General features: G+C 38.0%; 10 protein-coding genes across 10 annotated transcripts; 4 read left to right on the top strand and 6 right to left on the bottom strand.

The window, feature by feature from the left end:
* Positions 1-118: 118 nt before the first annotated feature.
* Positions 119-2,206, top strand: uds1 (septation protein Uds1; the record flags this gene model as incomplete). The annotated part of the gene is made up of 1 exon (XM_056179666.1): positions 119-2,206. The coding sequence occupies one exon, from the start codon at positions 119-121 to the stop codon at positions 2,204-2,206; it is 2,088 nt and encodes a 695-aa protein (XP_056035133.1).
* A 659-nt stretch (positions 2,207-2,865) lies between these two features.
* mgr2 (TIM23 translocase complex subunit Mgr2) lies at positions 2,866-3,263 on the bottom strand (the record flags this gene model as incomplete). Its single annotated transcript, XM_056179665.1, has 2 exons — positions 2,866-3,185; positions 3,230-3,263. The coding sequence occupies 2 exons, from the start codon at positions 3,261-3,263 to the stop codon at positions 2,866-2,868; spliced, it is 354 nt and encodes a 117-aa protein (XP_056035132.1).
* A 521-nt stretch (positions 3,264-3,784) lies between these two features.
* sua1 (sulfate adenylyltransferase) lies at positions 3,785-5,257 on the bottom strand (the record flags this gene model as incomplete). Its single annotated transcript, XM_056179664.1, has 1 exon — positions 3,785-5,257. The coding sequence occupies one exon, from the start codon at positions 5,255-5,257 to the stop codon at positions 3,785-3,787; it is 1,473 nt and encodes a 490-aa protein (XP_056035131.1).
* A 1,070-nt stretch (positions 5,258-6,327) lies between these two features.
* mep33 (translation machinery associated protein Mep33) lies at positions 6,328-7,236 on the top strand (the record flags this gene model as incomplete). Its single annotated transcript, XM_056179663.1, has 1 exon — positions 6,328-7,236. The coding sequence occupies one exon, from the start codon at positions 6,328-6,330 to the stop codon at positions 7,234-7,236; it is 909 nt and encodes a 302-aa protein (XP_056035130.1).
* Positions 7,237-8,260: 1,024 nt separating this feature from the next.
* Positions 8,261-8,749, top strand: ppi1 (cyclophilin family peptidyl-prolyl cis-trans isomerase Cyp2; the record flags this gene model as incomplete). Its single annotated transcript, XM_056179662.1, has 1 exon — positions 8,261-8,749. The coding sequence occupies one exon, from the start codon at positions 8,261-8,263 to the stop codon at positions 8,747-8,749; it is 489 nt and encodes a 162-aa protein (XP_056035326.1).
* Positions 8,750-9,108: 359 nt separating this feature from the next.
* Positions 9,109-9,724, bottom strand: cwf7 (Prp19 complex subunit Cwf7; the record flags this gene model as incomplete). Its single annotated transcript, XM_056179661.1, has 2 exons — positions 9,109-9,644; positions 9,691-9,724. 2 exons carry the CDS (start codon positions 9,722-9,724, stop codon positions 9,109-9,111), a joined length of 570 nt encoding a protein of 189 aa, XP_056035327.1.
* Positions 9,725-9,879: 155 nt separating this feature from the next.
* Positions 9,880-10,704, bottom strand: SOMG_05088 (xylose and arabinose reductase; the record flags this gene model as incomplete). The annotated part of the gene is made up of 1 exon (XM_056183862.1): positions 9,880-10,704. One exon carries the CDS (start codon positions 10,702-10,704, stop codon positions 9,880-9,882), a length of 825 nt encoding a protein of 274 aa, XP_056035206.1.
* Positions 10,705-10,825: 121 nt separating this feature from the next.
* mdm12 (ERMES complex subunit, membrane tether and lipid transfer protein Mdm12) lies at positions 10,826-11,647 on the bottom strand (the record flags this gene model as incomplete). The annotated part of the gene is made up of 1 exon (XM_056179660.1): positions 10,826-11,647. One exon carries the CDS (start codon positions 11,645-11,647, stop codon positions 10,826-10,828), a length of 822 nt encoding a protein of 273 aa, XP_056035314.1.
* A 652-nt stretch (positions 11,648-12,299) lies between these two features.
* sfr1 (recombination mediator Sfr1) lies at positions 12,300-13,181 on the top strand (the record flags this gene model as incomplete). Its single annotated transcript, XM_056179659.1, has 1 exon — positions 12,300-13,181. One exon carries the CDS (start codon positions 12,300-12,302, stop codon positions 13,179-13,181), a length of 882 nt encoding a protein of 293 aa, XP_056035315.1.
* Positions 13,182-13,526: 345 nt separating this feature from the next.
* hrd3 (Hrd1 ubiquitin ligase complex SEL1/TPR repeat subunit) lies at positions 13,527-15,704 on the bottom strand (the record flags this gene model as incomplete). Its single annotated transcript, XM_056179658.1, has 1 exon — positions 13,527-15,704. One exon carries the CDS (start codon positions 15,702-15,704, stop codon positions 13,527-13,529), a length of 2,178 nt encoding a protein of 725 aa, XP_056035316.1.
* Positions 15,705-15,998: the final 294 nt, after the last annotated feature.

Here is a 15,998-nt window from a genome sequence, read left to right as displayed (position 1 = left end):
AGTCATAGTTGTAAATAAACAATTAGTTTGTTTATGGGTCTTGTTGTCATGGGAACAGAAACTCTTTAAATATTAGGCTAGACGTAAACAAACAAACATCTGTGAACCAAACTGAAGTATGGATATGGGCGGAGGAACATGTATGACCACACAAAATTATGAACCAGAATTAAAGGAAAAATACGGAAATCCCGAGCCACCGTCTTCGGGTGTTCTGTTAACTACACAGGTGTTTAATCCCTTTGACCCAAATTTCAAATACAACCGGAGGAGTTCTAGAGAAAAAGAACATTCTGAAAATGAGCCATTGCCTAATGATTTGCAAGATTTGCTTGTCTCGTCAGCTGTTAAAGATGCAAGCCATTTCGAATGCTTAAATGGTAAAGAGGTTGAAGAAATTAAAAAGAAAATCAAAGTGATTCGAGGAAACTTGGATATGTCAGTAAAAAAACTTGCAGTGGAAGCCAAAATTCGCGAAGCTGCCAAAAATCTGATGCTTGCGCAAACTAAGGAAAAAAAGGGTAAACACAAACAAAGCACCGTTGAGCATTATGAACAGTGCTCTAGAAAGGTACGAGAGCTTTCATCAAAAATATGGGTAGTTGAAAGAAAACTGTCAGAGCTCTACTTCTTCTTACTTAAGCATATGGTTGCTGTTTGTATTCGTGAGATTAGGAAACAGCCAAAAAACAGTGAACAACAAAGCGATCCGAATGTGGTATCCCAGAAAAGCGAGAATGATGAAAAGAAACTAGAGGAGGAAGAGGAAGAAGTAATGAACCATGAAGAAATACAACAACTTGTTGAACGTATGGAATGGATGCTTGAAACAGTCCATTCCATGGGTTCATCTGTGCATGAGCCTTCCGTGGTGAATGTTGTTGACATGACTGCTGGAGAGAAACTATTAGAACAAATAAGACATCTTGAGATTTTATTAAAAGGAATGCGCGAAAAGAAGCTCGAGGAAGAAGCAGATGCGAAAGACATTGCTCCCCGTTCTATACTAAATTTTTGGAAAGCATTGAACCGTTTGTTTCAACAGGAGATTGAACAGAGGGACTTGCAACTAGACTCCTCCTATGATTTAGAACAAGTGCAAATGCATTTAAAGCCCAACTTTGATATTGAGTCTTTTGCTGTCTTGCTTAATAGTTTGTTAACAAAATATCAAAGAGTTAAACAACTTCATACTACCAACCAAGATTTATTGGATATTACTAAAAGGGACAATGTCAAGAAGCTCGGTGAACTTGGAAAAGTTGTCGATGCTCAAAATGAACAGGTTGAATTTCTCCAAATGGAACTTGAAAAAGTTGGACATACTTCCGAGGACCTCTCAAAGGAAAATATCGTTCCTGGATCCGTTCCTGAATCCAACGGCACCAACGGTGTTTTGAAGGAAGATAACAAGCAGATTCCACCCTTTGAGGTTATAAAAAATCTCCATTCCCAGTGCTCTTTGCTGTACGGCGAGAAGTATGAAATACAACAAAACTCGTTACTACTTGAATCCAGAATAACTGAATTAGAGAACGAAAAGAAAGCGAACAAACTTCTGGAGAAGGATCTTCTTGCACAAATCTCCCAGTTAAGGTTAGACTATGAGCAACAAAAAGAGTCTAATGAGTTCACAAAGAAATTGATAAACAATTTGCGTGACGAACGAACTGCCATGCAAGCAGAACTTAGTGTTGTAAAAGCGATGAACACTCAAGCAGGAGCATCAAAAGAACCTTTCGAAGGAGAAACGCAAAAACATTTGGATGTTCTAACAAAAGAGAACGAATTATTGCATTCTCGTGTAAATACTTTGGAATTGGAGAAAGAACATCAGGAAAGAAACCGGGATACTGTAAACACTCTTACTCTCAAACAACTTCAAGTTGAAGAATTGTTCGCCAACTTGGATTCTGATAAGAAGATGGACTTTGGACTTATTGACTTTCGTTCACCACAGAGTGACGCTGGAAAGGAAAAGGATGTTCATGATGTTGATACTGGTTTTATTTCAGCATCTGATTTCCCCGATAAGGAGGAGAAGAATGAACACAATAAGTTGGATCCTCTAAATGAAGAAACGGAAAATCGGGCATTTATAAATCAACAACTACCCAGTAACAAAGATGTCCATGAAGAAGAAATTAATCCTCCATCTGCTTCAGAAAAATACTTAGAATCAGAAACTGCAACCAACGCCGAATAATTTCCTTGATAAGAATTGAGCCTGAAGCATCTTTGGCATATTATACATTATGAACTTCCCAGGCCTTTTATCACACTTGTTTCTTTTTGTTCAGGAAATCCTTGAAAAGCCAACTAGTGGCAGTCATTTATTTCTTTTGTTTTCTTCTCTTCTCATCTTATTCATTTCAATTGGCAACTAGTGATGATCAAACACTCATTTTCATATAGCATTTATTATACTTTTACGCTCTTTTTATTTTTTATTTTGCTCGCATTGAAATTCTACAGCATTTAATTCTATGTGAATATTTATATAAAATCTTTGAATATTTCAACCTCCATACGTTTTATATATGTACCAGAAAGCCACGATTCAAAATTTGCAGAACCAGATAGAAAGACTTTTTATGCATTCAACTTTATTTCATGGATGTTGTATATTTATAGATAATGTTAAAAGATTTATTCCAGCTTTCTTAACGTATTTACTGCTGCTAGTGCCTTTTTTTTTTTTTTTTCCTGTTCAACGAAGCCTGATATTAGAAGCAATTCAAAGATTCAAAATTAAAAATCAAACTTTGTGTAATTATTGTTGAAACCAAAACTATCAAATGACACCTGAACTTCCTTCCTTCATCTGCTTTTATTGAGAATAGACAAAGAATGATGGGTATTGAATTACTCGGAGTTTGAAGCGTTAGATGAGATATCCTCACGACGGGAGCTTTCTGCTAAGATACGATCATAAATAGAACGTTGTTGCATTAATTTTGGAGACCACTCGACGCCTTTGTAACCCAATTGAGGAATATCCTCGTTACGAATGACCGAACCGATGGACATGAAGAAACCAAAAGTAGCGGCAGAAGTAAGCATATACTGACCCAAGGTTCTTAAAAAGCCGCGTGGCCCAGGTCCATATCGTAGCACAGCCATGCCGCCGAAAAGGAAACCAATGCCGAGTCCAGCAGCTGACCCCATAATGGCTCCCATCTTTACTATACGACTCTATTAGAAAATACTCACAATATATTTGACATACGCTTATCGGTTGTAGAAGGTTGAACAGCTTGCATTTTTGTAATTTAGTATCGGGTGGTTTTTTTTTTTGAGAGATGGCAGTTTCCTTGTTTCAGGCGAACGGTAGGTAGCCTTAGGAAATAGCGGGAGGGCAGTAATAAATCAAGATTAAACTGCAACTAAGAAAGACTACTTATGAAATGATTCTTTTGATTTGTATATTACAAAATTTAGAGCTTTTGTAGTTTATTACACTTTATTTTTATGCTTTTCCAATTTGAATCTCAGAAGGTGACCTGCATTTTTTTACCAACATTTTACTGTTTGACGGTATTTGCCAGCGTAAAAAAATATACAAATCATTGTAATTTGAATAGTTTATTTACAGCCTATGAGAGAAGGGAATTTAATTTATATATCTAAAATCCAACATGAATAATAATCAAGAAAAACAAGAATCAGAAGATTGGTATAAAGAAAGTAGGATATTAGGGTGGTCTTTTATATGTTTCATGAAGTAAGATTTTACTTGCTGACTCAAGGAAGACAGTAACCTTCAATTCTGCGAGTTTCTCGCTTACAAATAGCCTTCATCAGACAGCTTGGAAAGAACGGTAAAAGTGACTTCAGATACACTTTCATCGTGGCCTATGTTGACTTGAACCCAGTTGGCTGGAATTTGGATGGACTTGTCAGCCTCGGTCAAAGAAACTACAACAGCAGCACCGGCACGTTGAAGTTCTTGGGCAAAAGTAAAAGTAGTAGCGTCTAGATGGGGAACAAAACTTACGTGACGGCGACCATCTTCATTGAGAGCGGAAACCAAAGCACTAGGGACGAGCTTATCTGCAGTAGCAGGAACGACCAAAACGAAACCCTGAGAAAATTTAGGGGGATAAGATTGACGCAAAATTGATACAACTTGAGGGTAAGAGAACCACTCAGGAATGTGAGCACCTACAAGAAGACGGCGACGAAGTTCGGTACCGCTAATATTGAGAGTACGGGTACCGGCTTCAACTTGGTCGACGGGCTTGTAAATATCTTCGTCAGGCAAGTAGGTCATCATTTGGAAAGGAACAATGTTGATTCCAATTTCATGAGAGTATTGCTCAACCAAGTATTGAGCGTCATATGGACCATAAAAGTCTTGGCCTTGGCTGTTCTTTCCAGGACCAGCATGGTCACGGCCAATAATGAAATGACTAGCACCGTAGTTTTTACGAATGATGGCATGCCACAAGGCCTCACGAGGACCAGCCATACGCATAGCCAAGGGAAGAAGAGAGAGCTTGGCAGATCCCTTGGGATAACGTTGGAGAATGGCTTCGTAAACACGAACACGGGTGAAATGATCAATATCACCTGGTTTGGTCATACCCACGACAGGATGGATCAACACACGGGCAGAGTGTTGCTTAGCAGCGCGTACAGTAAGTTCACGGTGAGCACGGTGCATAGGGTTACGGGTTTGGAAAGCAACGACACGCTTCCAGTTGTTACGCTCAAACTCTGAACGGAGCTCGGAAGGGGTATAACGGTAGGCAACAAAATCAAAGTGGCGTATAGGGTTAACGGCTTGAAGCTTACCACCAAGATAAACATTATCTGCAGTACCAAATAAGTATTCTACAGCAGGGTGGGCACGATCATTAGCTCCAAAAACCTTTTCAGCTTCCACAACCTTGTCGGGCACATACTGGTCTTCCACGGTGAGGATGGCTAACACTGTTTGTTCGTCTCTAGGATCCAAAAGCGCGACACGGTCTGACACCTTGATGGATTCGGCCAACTTCTCACTCACGTCCAGGGTAACGGGAATGGGGAATACGGCACCGGACTTTAAGCGCAAGTTGTGAACGACACTTTGATAATCCTCTTGAGTCATAAATCCCTCCAAAGGACTGAAGCCGCCATTTAAAATAAGTTCAAGATCGCAAAATTGACGTTCCGACAAGACGACCTTTTGCAAATTTGTTGCTTCTTTGTTGAGTTGCTCACGTAGAGGAGCGTCTCTAGCAAAAAGATCCTTCAACACAACTTGACTCATGGTAATGCTGATTTCTTTTCAAAATAGTATAAACAAAAAGCAATTTGTATCTTTACTGGCTATGCTCCAATGAAAAGGAAATTTATTTCTGCAAAGAGGGAGGTAAAGGAAACCAATTCTCAAAACAGCTAACCGCCGAAATTAATACTCTTCTTTTCCATTGAAATTCGTCGTAATTTAATTAGGTCATTTTGCAATTGAATAGTCACAATGTCGTGATTATTTAGCATTCGTTTCACCGAATCTTATTTCAAGTTCGTTTCTTTGGAGCGATTTTTTTTCACTCAGATTTGGATTTCCATTGATGAATTAACAATTTTTATTTATTTATTTATGTCTAATATTACATTTGTTTTCAATAAATATGTCTTTGGATCCCCTTTAAAATTTTCTTTAATTCATCTTTCTTATGAACTGACGATTGATTCTTCGTGACAAAGACCATCTAATAAAAGGTTGGATTTCTTTTCACCCCGTAAATGTGGTCTTTTTTCTGATAGTAATTGAAATGATAATCAAAGAACTTGAGTCACATTATAATTAAGTCTCGGATTCCCACAGAATACTTGTAATTCTCTTTCTTCTTATCCCCTCAGTAGGTATCCCAAAAAAAAAAAAAAAAAAAAAAAAAAAATTCCAAGGTTTCCTATGTATATAAGCATATGCTTTTATAGTATCATATAAGCATTAGATGTCTATAAAAAATATGAATGTAGATTTTGTTGAATAATTGAATAATGGTTTAATAAAAACAAAAAAAGAATTATAATGAATCTGTATGCAATCCATGGAAAATAAAAATTTTTATTCACTGTACTTTTGCTGTTCACTAAAGCAGTCAACGAGACGAAACAATAATCAGTATTAAGTGGCACTAAACTTCGAATCGTACTAAACGCATCCTTTTCTTTGTGATATTGACATACGCAAGTTGCAACTTTTTTTTTCCTGTCTTTACCCACTTTCCCCATTATCTTCCACCTTACCCTCTTTTCGCATCCCTTCCAAAGAACACACAGCGCTTTTATATTCATTTCAATATTTAAAAAAGGTAACTTGAACTATTAAAGATGCCACCTAAAAAAGCACCAGAAGGTAAAGGAAAGCCTCAAGGAAAAAACAAGGCCCCAGAGCCTAAGCAAAAAAAAGATCCTATGAGAAAGGCTGCTGATGCCACTTTTGGTTTAAAAAACAAAAACAAATCCACCAAAGTGCAATCGAAAATCAAGCAAATCGAACAAAATGCAGGTAGCACCAACAGTAAAGAGGCTAAGCATCAAGAGGTCATGCGTAAGCGTCGTGAAGAAGAAAAGAAAGCTTCCGAACAAGCAAAGGCCGAAGTTGCTGCCTTGTTTAACGCTCTACCCAGCAAGCACAATAACCAGCAATTTATTACCCGCAAAGAAGAAGTCAAGGAGTCTCAAAAGATCGACTATTACACTGATGTGCGTGATCATCAAACCGATTTGCCTCCCGAAAAGCGTCCTTGGACGAATACCGACATTGTTTGCAAATTCTTTTTGGAAGCTTGCGAACAAGGCAAATATGGTTGGCTTTGGCAGTGTCCTAACGGTAACATGGCTTGTATCTACAAGCATTCTTTGCCTTATGGCTACGTTTTAGCCCGTGACAAGAAGAAGGTCGACAGTGACAAAGAAGAAATCAGCTTGGAAGCCTTCATTGAGATCGAGCGTTATCGCTTAGGTCAAAACCTGACTCGCGTCACCGAAGAAAACTTCAAACAGTGGTGTGACAAACGCCAAGAGCGATTGAACAAAGAATCCGAAGAGCGTCGCAAGAGCCGTCCCACCGGTAGAGGTACCATTACTGGCCGTGAATTCTTTGAACGTAACGGTGGTAAGGTGAAGGATGTTATTGATATTGAAAATGAGGAGAACTGGGACTTTTCCGCCCTTCGTCGTGAAACAGAGGCTATGCGAGACTCTCAAGAAAACGATACTGCTACAGCTTCGGCTTAAACATTTTTTAAGCTTCAGCTTTTTTAAGTTTTGATATATTTATCTAAAAATAAAAAAGATTTGGATGTTGCAGTGTTTTAGAATGAGCTTATTTACCTGGTGTTTTATTTATCTTTTTTCTCTTCCCTTTTGCATGAAAGAGGCGAAAGAAAAAAGAATAGGTTCATTCGTTTTGATGGGTTTTTTGTTTTATTGTTAATATTCTATGGTTTTATAAGGAGTGGTGATGTTAATTGGTTGTCTATGTTGTTTGGTTGGCTTTTTCGTTGGGTATCCTACTGATGGTTTCATTTAGTGAAGATAGAGGACAAATTTGTTTTTGCAAATAAAGCTATTGAAAGGTTGGATAGCTTAAAAAAAAGTCGAAAGAAGGTGATTCTGTTATGTTTCTTTGAAAAAGAAAATATGACAAAATCACCTCTTGGTAGTTTATGCTTCGGCGTTATAATGAATGTATTGGAAAATAGAATATTCTTATAAGCTGTAATAACTTTTTTGTTTAGTTTTTGCTCCTTATTTTGTTTTGCATCGACCGTGTGCGTAATAGGTAGGAATTTCCAAGTTTGCGAAGATTTAATGCTTTATGCACAACACAAAGCGAACAAACTCATAACCGCCATGTAGTTGTAAAGAAATGTAAGCTTAATCATGTTTGTTTGATGAATTTCTTATCCTGTCTTTCATTGCCTTTTCCCTTCTACATATCTTAAACCAACCTAAACAACGATACTTGCAATATTTCAAATAGCGAGTATTTTATGATTCACTATTTGAAGTGATGAAAGGGAACGTACGCTGTTTTGGCTTGGCATCTGTTGATTCATAAAGATTTCTATGGAATTTGGCGCATTCGTTTTAAAAATAACGGCTAAAGTGGCTACATGCTGTATATAAAAACATCAAGACGCTAATATTTTTAAATAAAACAAAATCGATGTATAATTTTTTCTGGTTACATATTTGGGGTTACCTATAAATTCCTGTATGGTGCGAACTTGTCCTTAACCATACACTGAAAATCAAAATGTCTAACGTTTTCTTTGACATTATTGCCAACGGCCAACCCTTAGGACGTGTTGTCTTCAAGTTGTTCGACGACGTTGTCCCCAAGACCGCCGCCAACTTCCGTACCCTTTGCACTGGCGAAAAGGGCTTTGGCTACTCTGGATCCACTTTCCACCGTGTTATCCCCCAATTCATGCTTCAAGGTGGTGACTTCACTCGCGGTAACGGTACCGGTGGTAAGTCCATCTACGGCGAAAAGTTCCCTGATGAGAATTTCTCTTTGAAGCACACCAAGCCCGGTTTGTTATCCATGGCTAACGCTGGTCCCAACACCAACGGATCCCAATTTTTCATCACCACCGTCGTCACTCCCTGGTTGGACGGTAGACACGTCGTTTTCGGTGAAGTCACCAGCGGTATGGATGTCGTTAAGAAGGTTGAAAGCTTGGGCTCCAACTCTGGTGCTACCCGTGCTCGTATTGTCATTGACAAGTGCGGTACTGTCTAATTTCCTTTCTGTTTATATGATGATTATGAGCGAAAAGTAAATAATAAATGTTTTTGCTAAGCAGATGCTTAAAATTCCTTTTTGTAGCTGGTCGTAAGTCACCCACTCGTGAGTACGAGCATAAAGTAGCGTTGTATGAACTTTTGCTAAAATGTATACCAAACTATCTCGTAAAACCATTCTCCAAACGAAATCCAATTTAATTATTCATAAGCATATTAAAGTGTGCGTGTTGTAGTAGGGTAAGCAAGGTGAGGTAGGGAATGATTCCTCATGTTCTATCAGAAAATCATGCCTTTCAATATTTAAATATCGTGTTTAAATTTCAAACGCGGTCTTTTTCTAAAGGGAATAATTATCTACCGACTTGTCAAAGCCGTAGCAACGCAACACTGGATTGAGTTCAACAATAAGTTGCCAAATTGAGTTTCTTGATCTGCAAGTCTTTCTCCAATCTCCAATTGGTAATGCTTTCGTTTTCGGTTGCATACTTGAGATTTCTTTCTGGTAGTCTGAATCTCACGTTCCATGTACTGCAATGTCTCTTTCAATGCATTAATGTGATTCTTCCAGGCACTTTCGCCATGTTTTCTCAGCAACTCCAAATTGTCTTCCCGCGATCTCAGGTATTCCAAAGCTACTGCTGATTGTATTAGGCTTCCAGGATTCCCTGGAGCTTGTAAGTTGATGTAACGGTTTATATCAATGGATTGTAGTTTCTCTCCTCTGCCGGCTGCTTCAACAGCATTTTGCATTCGCTCAGAAATTTTGAAGGGTGTAGTAAAATCATCCAGAGAAGGCTTAGGAGGCTTTCTTCCACCGGACCTTACTACTTCAGCTTCTACAAGCTGCGTTGCTACTGCACGATCCTCTTCTTGGTACCATTTTTCATAATCTAAATTAAACATTAGAAAAAACAATCATTAAATAGCTCAACATACAAGGAAGTGCATCTAAATATGGATGCAATTCCATTTTATCAAGAAAACCCGGTTTTTAATCGGTAAGAAAATTTAATGGCTTTTACAAGGTGTTTAGGCTTGAAGAAGCGTTTCAGCCAAGAGCTGAAACATGAATGAAAAGAGTCTTTTTGTATATATATTAGATAATCAATTAAAAAATACATTATTTTAAGGAAGAATAATTGGATTCCATGAGGGTTTGCTAACAAATTCCTCATCCCAGGTAGTCATCCATGCTAAGTCTTGGGAATTCATTTGGAAGTCCATGCAACCAGCATTTTCGTGAATACGGTCTAATTTTTCACTTTTAAAGATTGGTGATATATTCCGTTCCAAGCAGTAGCGCAGAAGAATCTGCGATGGTGTCCTCTTATATTTGGCTGCCAAATCCAAGAGACGAACATCGTCAAGGCGTTGCCCGATAGTAAGAGGCGAAAATGCCATAAGAGAAATTCCATGATTCGAACAGTATTCTTGTATTTCTATTCTGCTATTGAACGCCGATAACTCAATTTGATTTACCGCTGGGAGAGGAAGTTTGGAAGCAACTATTTCTTCCAAATGGTGAACGTTATAGTTGGAAACACCAATTTCTCGAACAATTCCTTCTTTCTTCAATTCAACTAGCGCTCGCCAAGATTCCAGACGTCGCTCAGGCCATTTGGGAGAATGTATTAAAACCATATCCAAAAAAGGCCGGTCCACACGCCGTAAAGATTGAAGAATCGCCTTCCAAGTTCTTTCAAACCCTTGCATGGAGTCAGGAATCTTTGTGACTAATATAATTTCATCTCGTTTTACGTCTAGGCTGTTCCTACAAAAATCTTGAATTGCACGTTCACATTCTCGTTCGTTACGATAACTTATTGCACTGTCAATCAATCGTATGCCCAATGACAATGCTGTATATACTTGTTTATAACAATCCTTTAGTAAATAGACCCCAAAACCAAGTTGGCTATGGCCATCGAATGCATCTTTGCTCAAGTTCATAGCAAACGCTGGATCTTGCGACCTTGACGCAAAACTATCTGTATACGAGGTATTACATATTTCGATTGAGATGGTAAAGAAAAAAAAATAAACACATACAATTCATTTAAAAATAGTATTTCTATTCAAAAGTAAGATAACTGGGCCAGACTAATTCGTCTTCAATAATTCTTTTTACTTTCTGTGAAACATAACGCTCCACCTTGGCAACGTTTTTTAAAAGCTGTCGATTCGATTCTCCAATAACACTTTCAATTTTGAGATTTTTAATTACACTAGAAGCATTTTCTTCTGTGCCGTGAGCCAAAGTGTCGACGAAGCAAAGATTGGTACGAGAACCCATTTTCGCTAACACCGCGATTGCGTCAATGGATATTTCTTTGAATACTAGTTGAAACGGGAGACTGACAAATTCGGAATTAGGGTAATTAATAGATATACTTGCCTCCAAACTCAAACTAGCATTTCCATCATATCGAGCATGGACTGTTACTTGAAAGTCGTCTGAACGGTTTCGTTCTTCGCGGCTTTTTGAAGTTGGCGTAGGACGTTCCTCCCTAAGGGGACTTGTAAGTCCACTTGCTGATATAATCCCAGGTGTGCTAATCGCTGGATGAAAATATGCGAGCCTTGGAAACCTGTACTCGGCCCCGTACGGAGGTAAATCAGAAGTCGATGTTGAAAAAGTTGTTCTCAAAGATGTATCACCTTCTAATTCATCATTTACCTGATCCAAAATTTCATCTTCGTAGAATTGTGGATCCGGATCTCCTATATCCTGAATGTTTATTTCAGGTGGTATGTCTCCGAAATGAAATCCAGTAACCTTGAGGTTTTTGATATAGCTTGGCAGATCTAGCTTTGAAACTCGATCTTCTAATATATGAAAAAGCCTTACTTCTAACTCTGAATCAAGCTTAGACCATTCGAATTCAATAGACATTGGACTTTGTTGAGTTACTGAGAAAACTTTCAATCGAGCTTAAGCTTCATTTGATATTCCCTAGTATTAATAAACCTAGAAATTATAAACGAGCCACTAGCAGGTAATACGTAAAGAGAATGAAATGTCCGTAAAGGTGGTTTCAAGGTAGATGGTTCGTGTCATCGGAGACAGAACGCGATCGTGTTTGTGGTTTTTAAGTTATAGTGAATTGCCTTTTTTTATTACGCTCTAAATTCCTTAAGTTTAATGAATCATCTCATATATTCAAAAGCTTGTCATGAAATTATTGTTATAAGAAAATCTTAACATATCATATGGAAACCCAAATCTAACATCAATTGATTTACAAGATTATAGAAAAAGAATTCTTCTTGTACAGATTTATCATGGAACTCTGACCGCAACGTTTGGTATCTGCTTGGATTTCGAGGTAATTATAAGTATCCCTCTTCCAACATATTTGCAGACCATAGTTTACTAACAAACTTTCCAGCAGGAAACGCGTTAGTTTTAAAATTATTCAAAATTTAAGTTACTTTCCGTGTAGTTAGTCCTACTTTGCTACCAAAGAATTTCGTGTAACGACGCGTCACCGGCATATTTAGAGCTATATACGAGGGACCAAGGATCATTATTTATACATATAACAATGGAAAACAATGACAATAATATAGATTTAGGAAATGAGACTGATTTTAATCCGTCAGGTCCAGCAATGACCGAGAATAATAGTACACATTCAGCAGAGGCCCAGAATTCCAAAACTGAACTTCCTCCTACACCCTCACGAGATAATTCTAAACTTAAGCCGACTACGCCAAATGCCTCACAGGATAATTCTGATTTACCATCGTTTTCAAACATAGAGAAACATACTCCAAATGCTACATTAAACCCACCTAACCCAAGAAAGCGTGCTAGGGAAGCAAAATCCGTCCTATCAAAACCTTTTAAGAGTCCTCTTAAATATCCAGCTACTCCGAAAACAACCCCCGTAACTTCCAGAGTTACTAATCATGCGTCTGATGAATTGAAATCATCCGATGAAGTTTCATCTGATCCCGTTTCATCTCCTTCTCGTCCTTCCCCAAGAGTAATTAAAAGGGCTAAAAAGGTTTTCCGCTCCCCAATATCATCTGGTGGTAAAGTTCAAAGTGATCCTGAAGTTGCTCGTCTTCTATCGGAGCGTCTAGTACTCGAAAAGGATGTACGCAACCTTCAGGAACAGTTGACAACTGCTGAAACCGCAAAAAAAGTGGAATCTAAAAATGAAGATAAAGATTTGGAAGCTTTGGTATACAAATGGAGGGGCGTTGCCCAAAGAGCAGCACAGGTTCTGTATCAGCCTATGGCAGAGCGCATCCGTTTAGCTGGCGGAGTCATGCAAAAATATACGATCCAAGAAGGTGAGGATCGAGGAGAGGTAGAAGAAACACGAACAGAGTTTACAATGGGGATGTTTCTACATCAATTTGGTGTGCCTCTTGATTTAATTGCCTATGATGAAGAGTTCGAAGATTGGAAGAATTAAATGATGTGCAAACGGTACTTCCTGCATATAAAATTTTATGATCTTCATGATTGTCTGTTATGTTTATTCTAATACGTTAGATACCCAATTAGCATCTAATGCAAGTACATAGAATCATCTCGTACACGTATATTTCCTTCTGTTCTATGAATATTATTTATTCTAAATATTAATAAATTATGTTGAATAAATGTCTGTATAACGAGTGATGGTTTGTATCCAAAATAGTTTTATAAGAAACTTCTAAAACTAAAATCATGTAAAGTATATTCATCGTATATGTATTAAAAACGAAAACAACAGGAACAAACGAAAAGAAATCCAATATACAAATAGTACGTTATTTCAACCATTGACAGCATCATCCGAAGAAGACTGATTAACATGCTCACTTTGAATTTGGTTACCAAAGTGCACTTGACTCCTCCTCGATTGCTGATGTCGTTTCATTAAAACATAACCAACGATAACCACGAGCAATGTTACAGACAAAGTCTCAACAAATTTTCTATCCAAAGAGTCCATATCAACCGCTATACTTTCCGAGGCAATCCCACTCGAAGGTGTCGCTGATGGGATTTCCGGATTCATAGGTTCTGAGCCGTCTGATTTCGAGGGGACGCTCTGAAGAAATGAGGTATCTAGTAAATCACTATTCCTTTCCTTTCGTGAAAAAATTGAATTGAAAAACAAAATAAGCTTTTGACTACTCTTTAAGACACCCACGACGATCGACCGTGTAGCATAATATATCACGGAAAACTTAGTATCAGGATGGCTTAACTTCATTCGTAATCTAGCTAGAAGAATAGCAAGTAGACCTCTATAATTCAGTTCCAATGAAATGTCGTAATTCTTTTTGGCCATTTCAAAATCTACTGGGACGCCATTTCCGTATTCATGCATCTCGCCCAGGCGCCAATAGGCTAACGAAGAATGACCGATTGTACCAGCCTGAGTATATAAAGCAAAAGCCAAACCAGGATTTTTAGGTGTCCCTAGTCCAAATTGATTAAAGTCCGCAACCTTTATCATTGAATCAAGGTGATGCCTCACGGCAGCTCGAGAATAATAGGTTAGTGCTATTTGCGCCTCACGATAAGTAGTATTGGTATACGGAACAATAGCATTTTTCAGAAATGATTTGGAAGGATCAGCATTTTTTCCTGCCAATACTTGTGACATTAGGTTTCCCAGCTCAGCAGAAAGCCGTGTAAAAAAATATTTCACTTTTGTATCCATAGACAAAGCCCGAAAATCAAAGTACATCTGCAAAGTTCGACTAATAAAATGTTCGTGAAGTAAGATCGCTTTTTCTTGGTTAATATCCGAGTAAATGTAAGCAAGATATAAAGCTGCTTCTAAATGGGATCCTTCAAATGCAATTTGAAAATAGCTAAGTGCTTCCTCGGTTTTGTTTTCAGATATAGCAAGTTTTCCTTTAATTGTGCAGGCAATAGGATCATTTTGAGATAAAGCTTCATTTAGCAGCTGCTTTGCTTGTGTTTCATCTATCGGGACTTGATAGTTCATATAATACAGGTATGCAAGCGCTGATCGAGAAGAAGTATGGTTTAAAGATTTTCCGAACTCAAACCAATTAAAGGCAGCGGTTGGGTTACGTTTTCCAATATCGCCATGTAATTCCATACATCCGATATTAAATGCAGTACTAGCGATGCTGCCCACATTCTTCATAGTAGGTTTAGGGAAGCCATTCTTGTTCGTTTCATATATCTGTGATATCGCTTTTTCAGAGACTTCAGAAATTCCCGGATAAGCAAGACGAAGGGCAGACAGATAGTGCTTCATTGCCAAAGCAGGATTCCTTGCTTTGCCTAATTGACCGCGGTGGTACACAGCAGCTAAATTTAGATGGGCCGTAATGTTATTTCCATTCACCGCAAAATCTTTCAAAAACTCTAGCATGTCATCTCTTATATGTAAGATGTTAGAGTCCGAAGATTGTCGTCCATTAAGATCGTAAACATCAACGGGGTAATCTTTTGCCATATTTCGAGCAAAATGTGTTAGGGGCTGGACTAAAGAGGTTACCTGCTCAGAAACTTGTCGGTAGTAACTTAATCCTTTATCTACTTGTTTGGGAGTACCAATTCCTGTGGTATACCGATATCCAAGAGCAAGCAATGCATAGGTATAGTTTTGTTTGGCCGACAACTCTAAGTATAACCTTGACAATGCTTCATCCTGAGGTAGCTGAATGACTAGATGGTCATCAGGACCCATTGTATACAGCATTCCCACTAAAAATTGAGATTTTGGATCCCCCGCATTAGCATCGTACAAAAGTCCCTTGGGATCATTAACAAATATTTCTGTGGCACTTGTAACCAATTCTAACAGTGGGAGAATATCATCTCTAAATCCAGACAAATCAGTTCCTGTTGAGTCTGCTAAAGCAGCTTTCTTATCGATGAGGTCGTATGAAAACTTTGACCGTTCACCAAGCACACATTTTTGAAAAGAACACGACAAATAAATTAATAGTATGAATAATAGCATAGGCTATTTCTTATAAATCTAAGTTTATGTTAGCTGCTGCGGTAAAAACGTTCATCATCAAGTTGTGAGGTATGGCAAGTAAGTGACGATGTTACTTTGTAAATAAACAAAGTAAAATTACAAATTATTATCAAGTTCACTAGTAAATGTGAATGTACTATATGAACTCTTTTGGCGATTATGTTACAAAAAAAATAAGTTTTGGTTCAAAACTTCACCTAACTTTATATATATCTTTCAAATACTGAGATATCTCTTGGAATAATTGCATATATATGAGCAGACACAGGATTT

The sequence above is a fragment of the Schizosaccharomyces osmophilus genome, chromosome 1 (assembly GCF_027921745.1).
Source record: "Schizosaccharomyces osmophilus chromosome 1, complete sequence".
NCBI lineage: Eukaryota > Fungi > Ascomycota > Schizosaccharomycetes > Schizosaccharomycetales > Schizosaccharomycetaceae > Schizosaccharomyces > Schizosaccharomyces osmophilus.
Note: the sequence above shows the minus strand (reverse complement) of the source record. Positions and strands in the feature narration are given on the sequence as shown.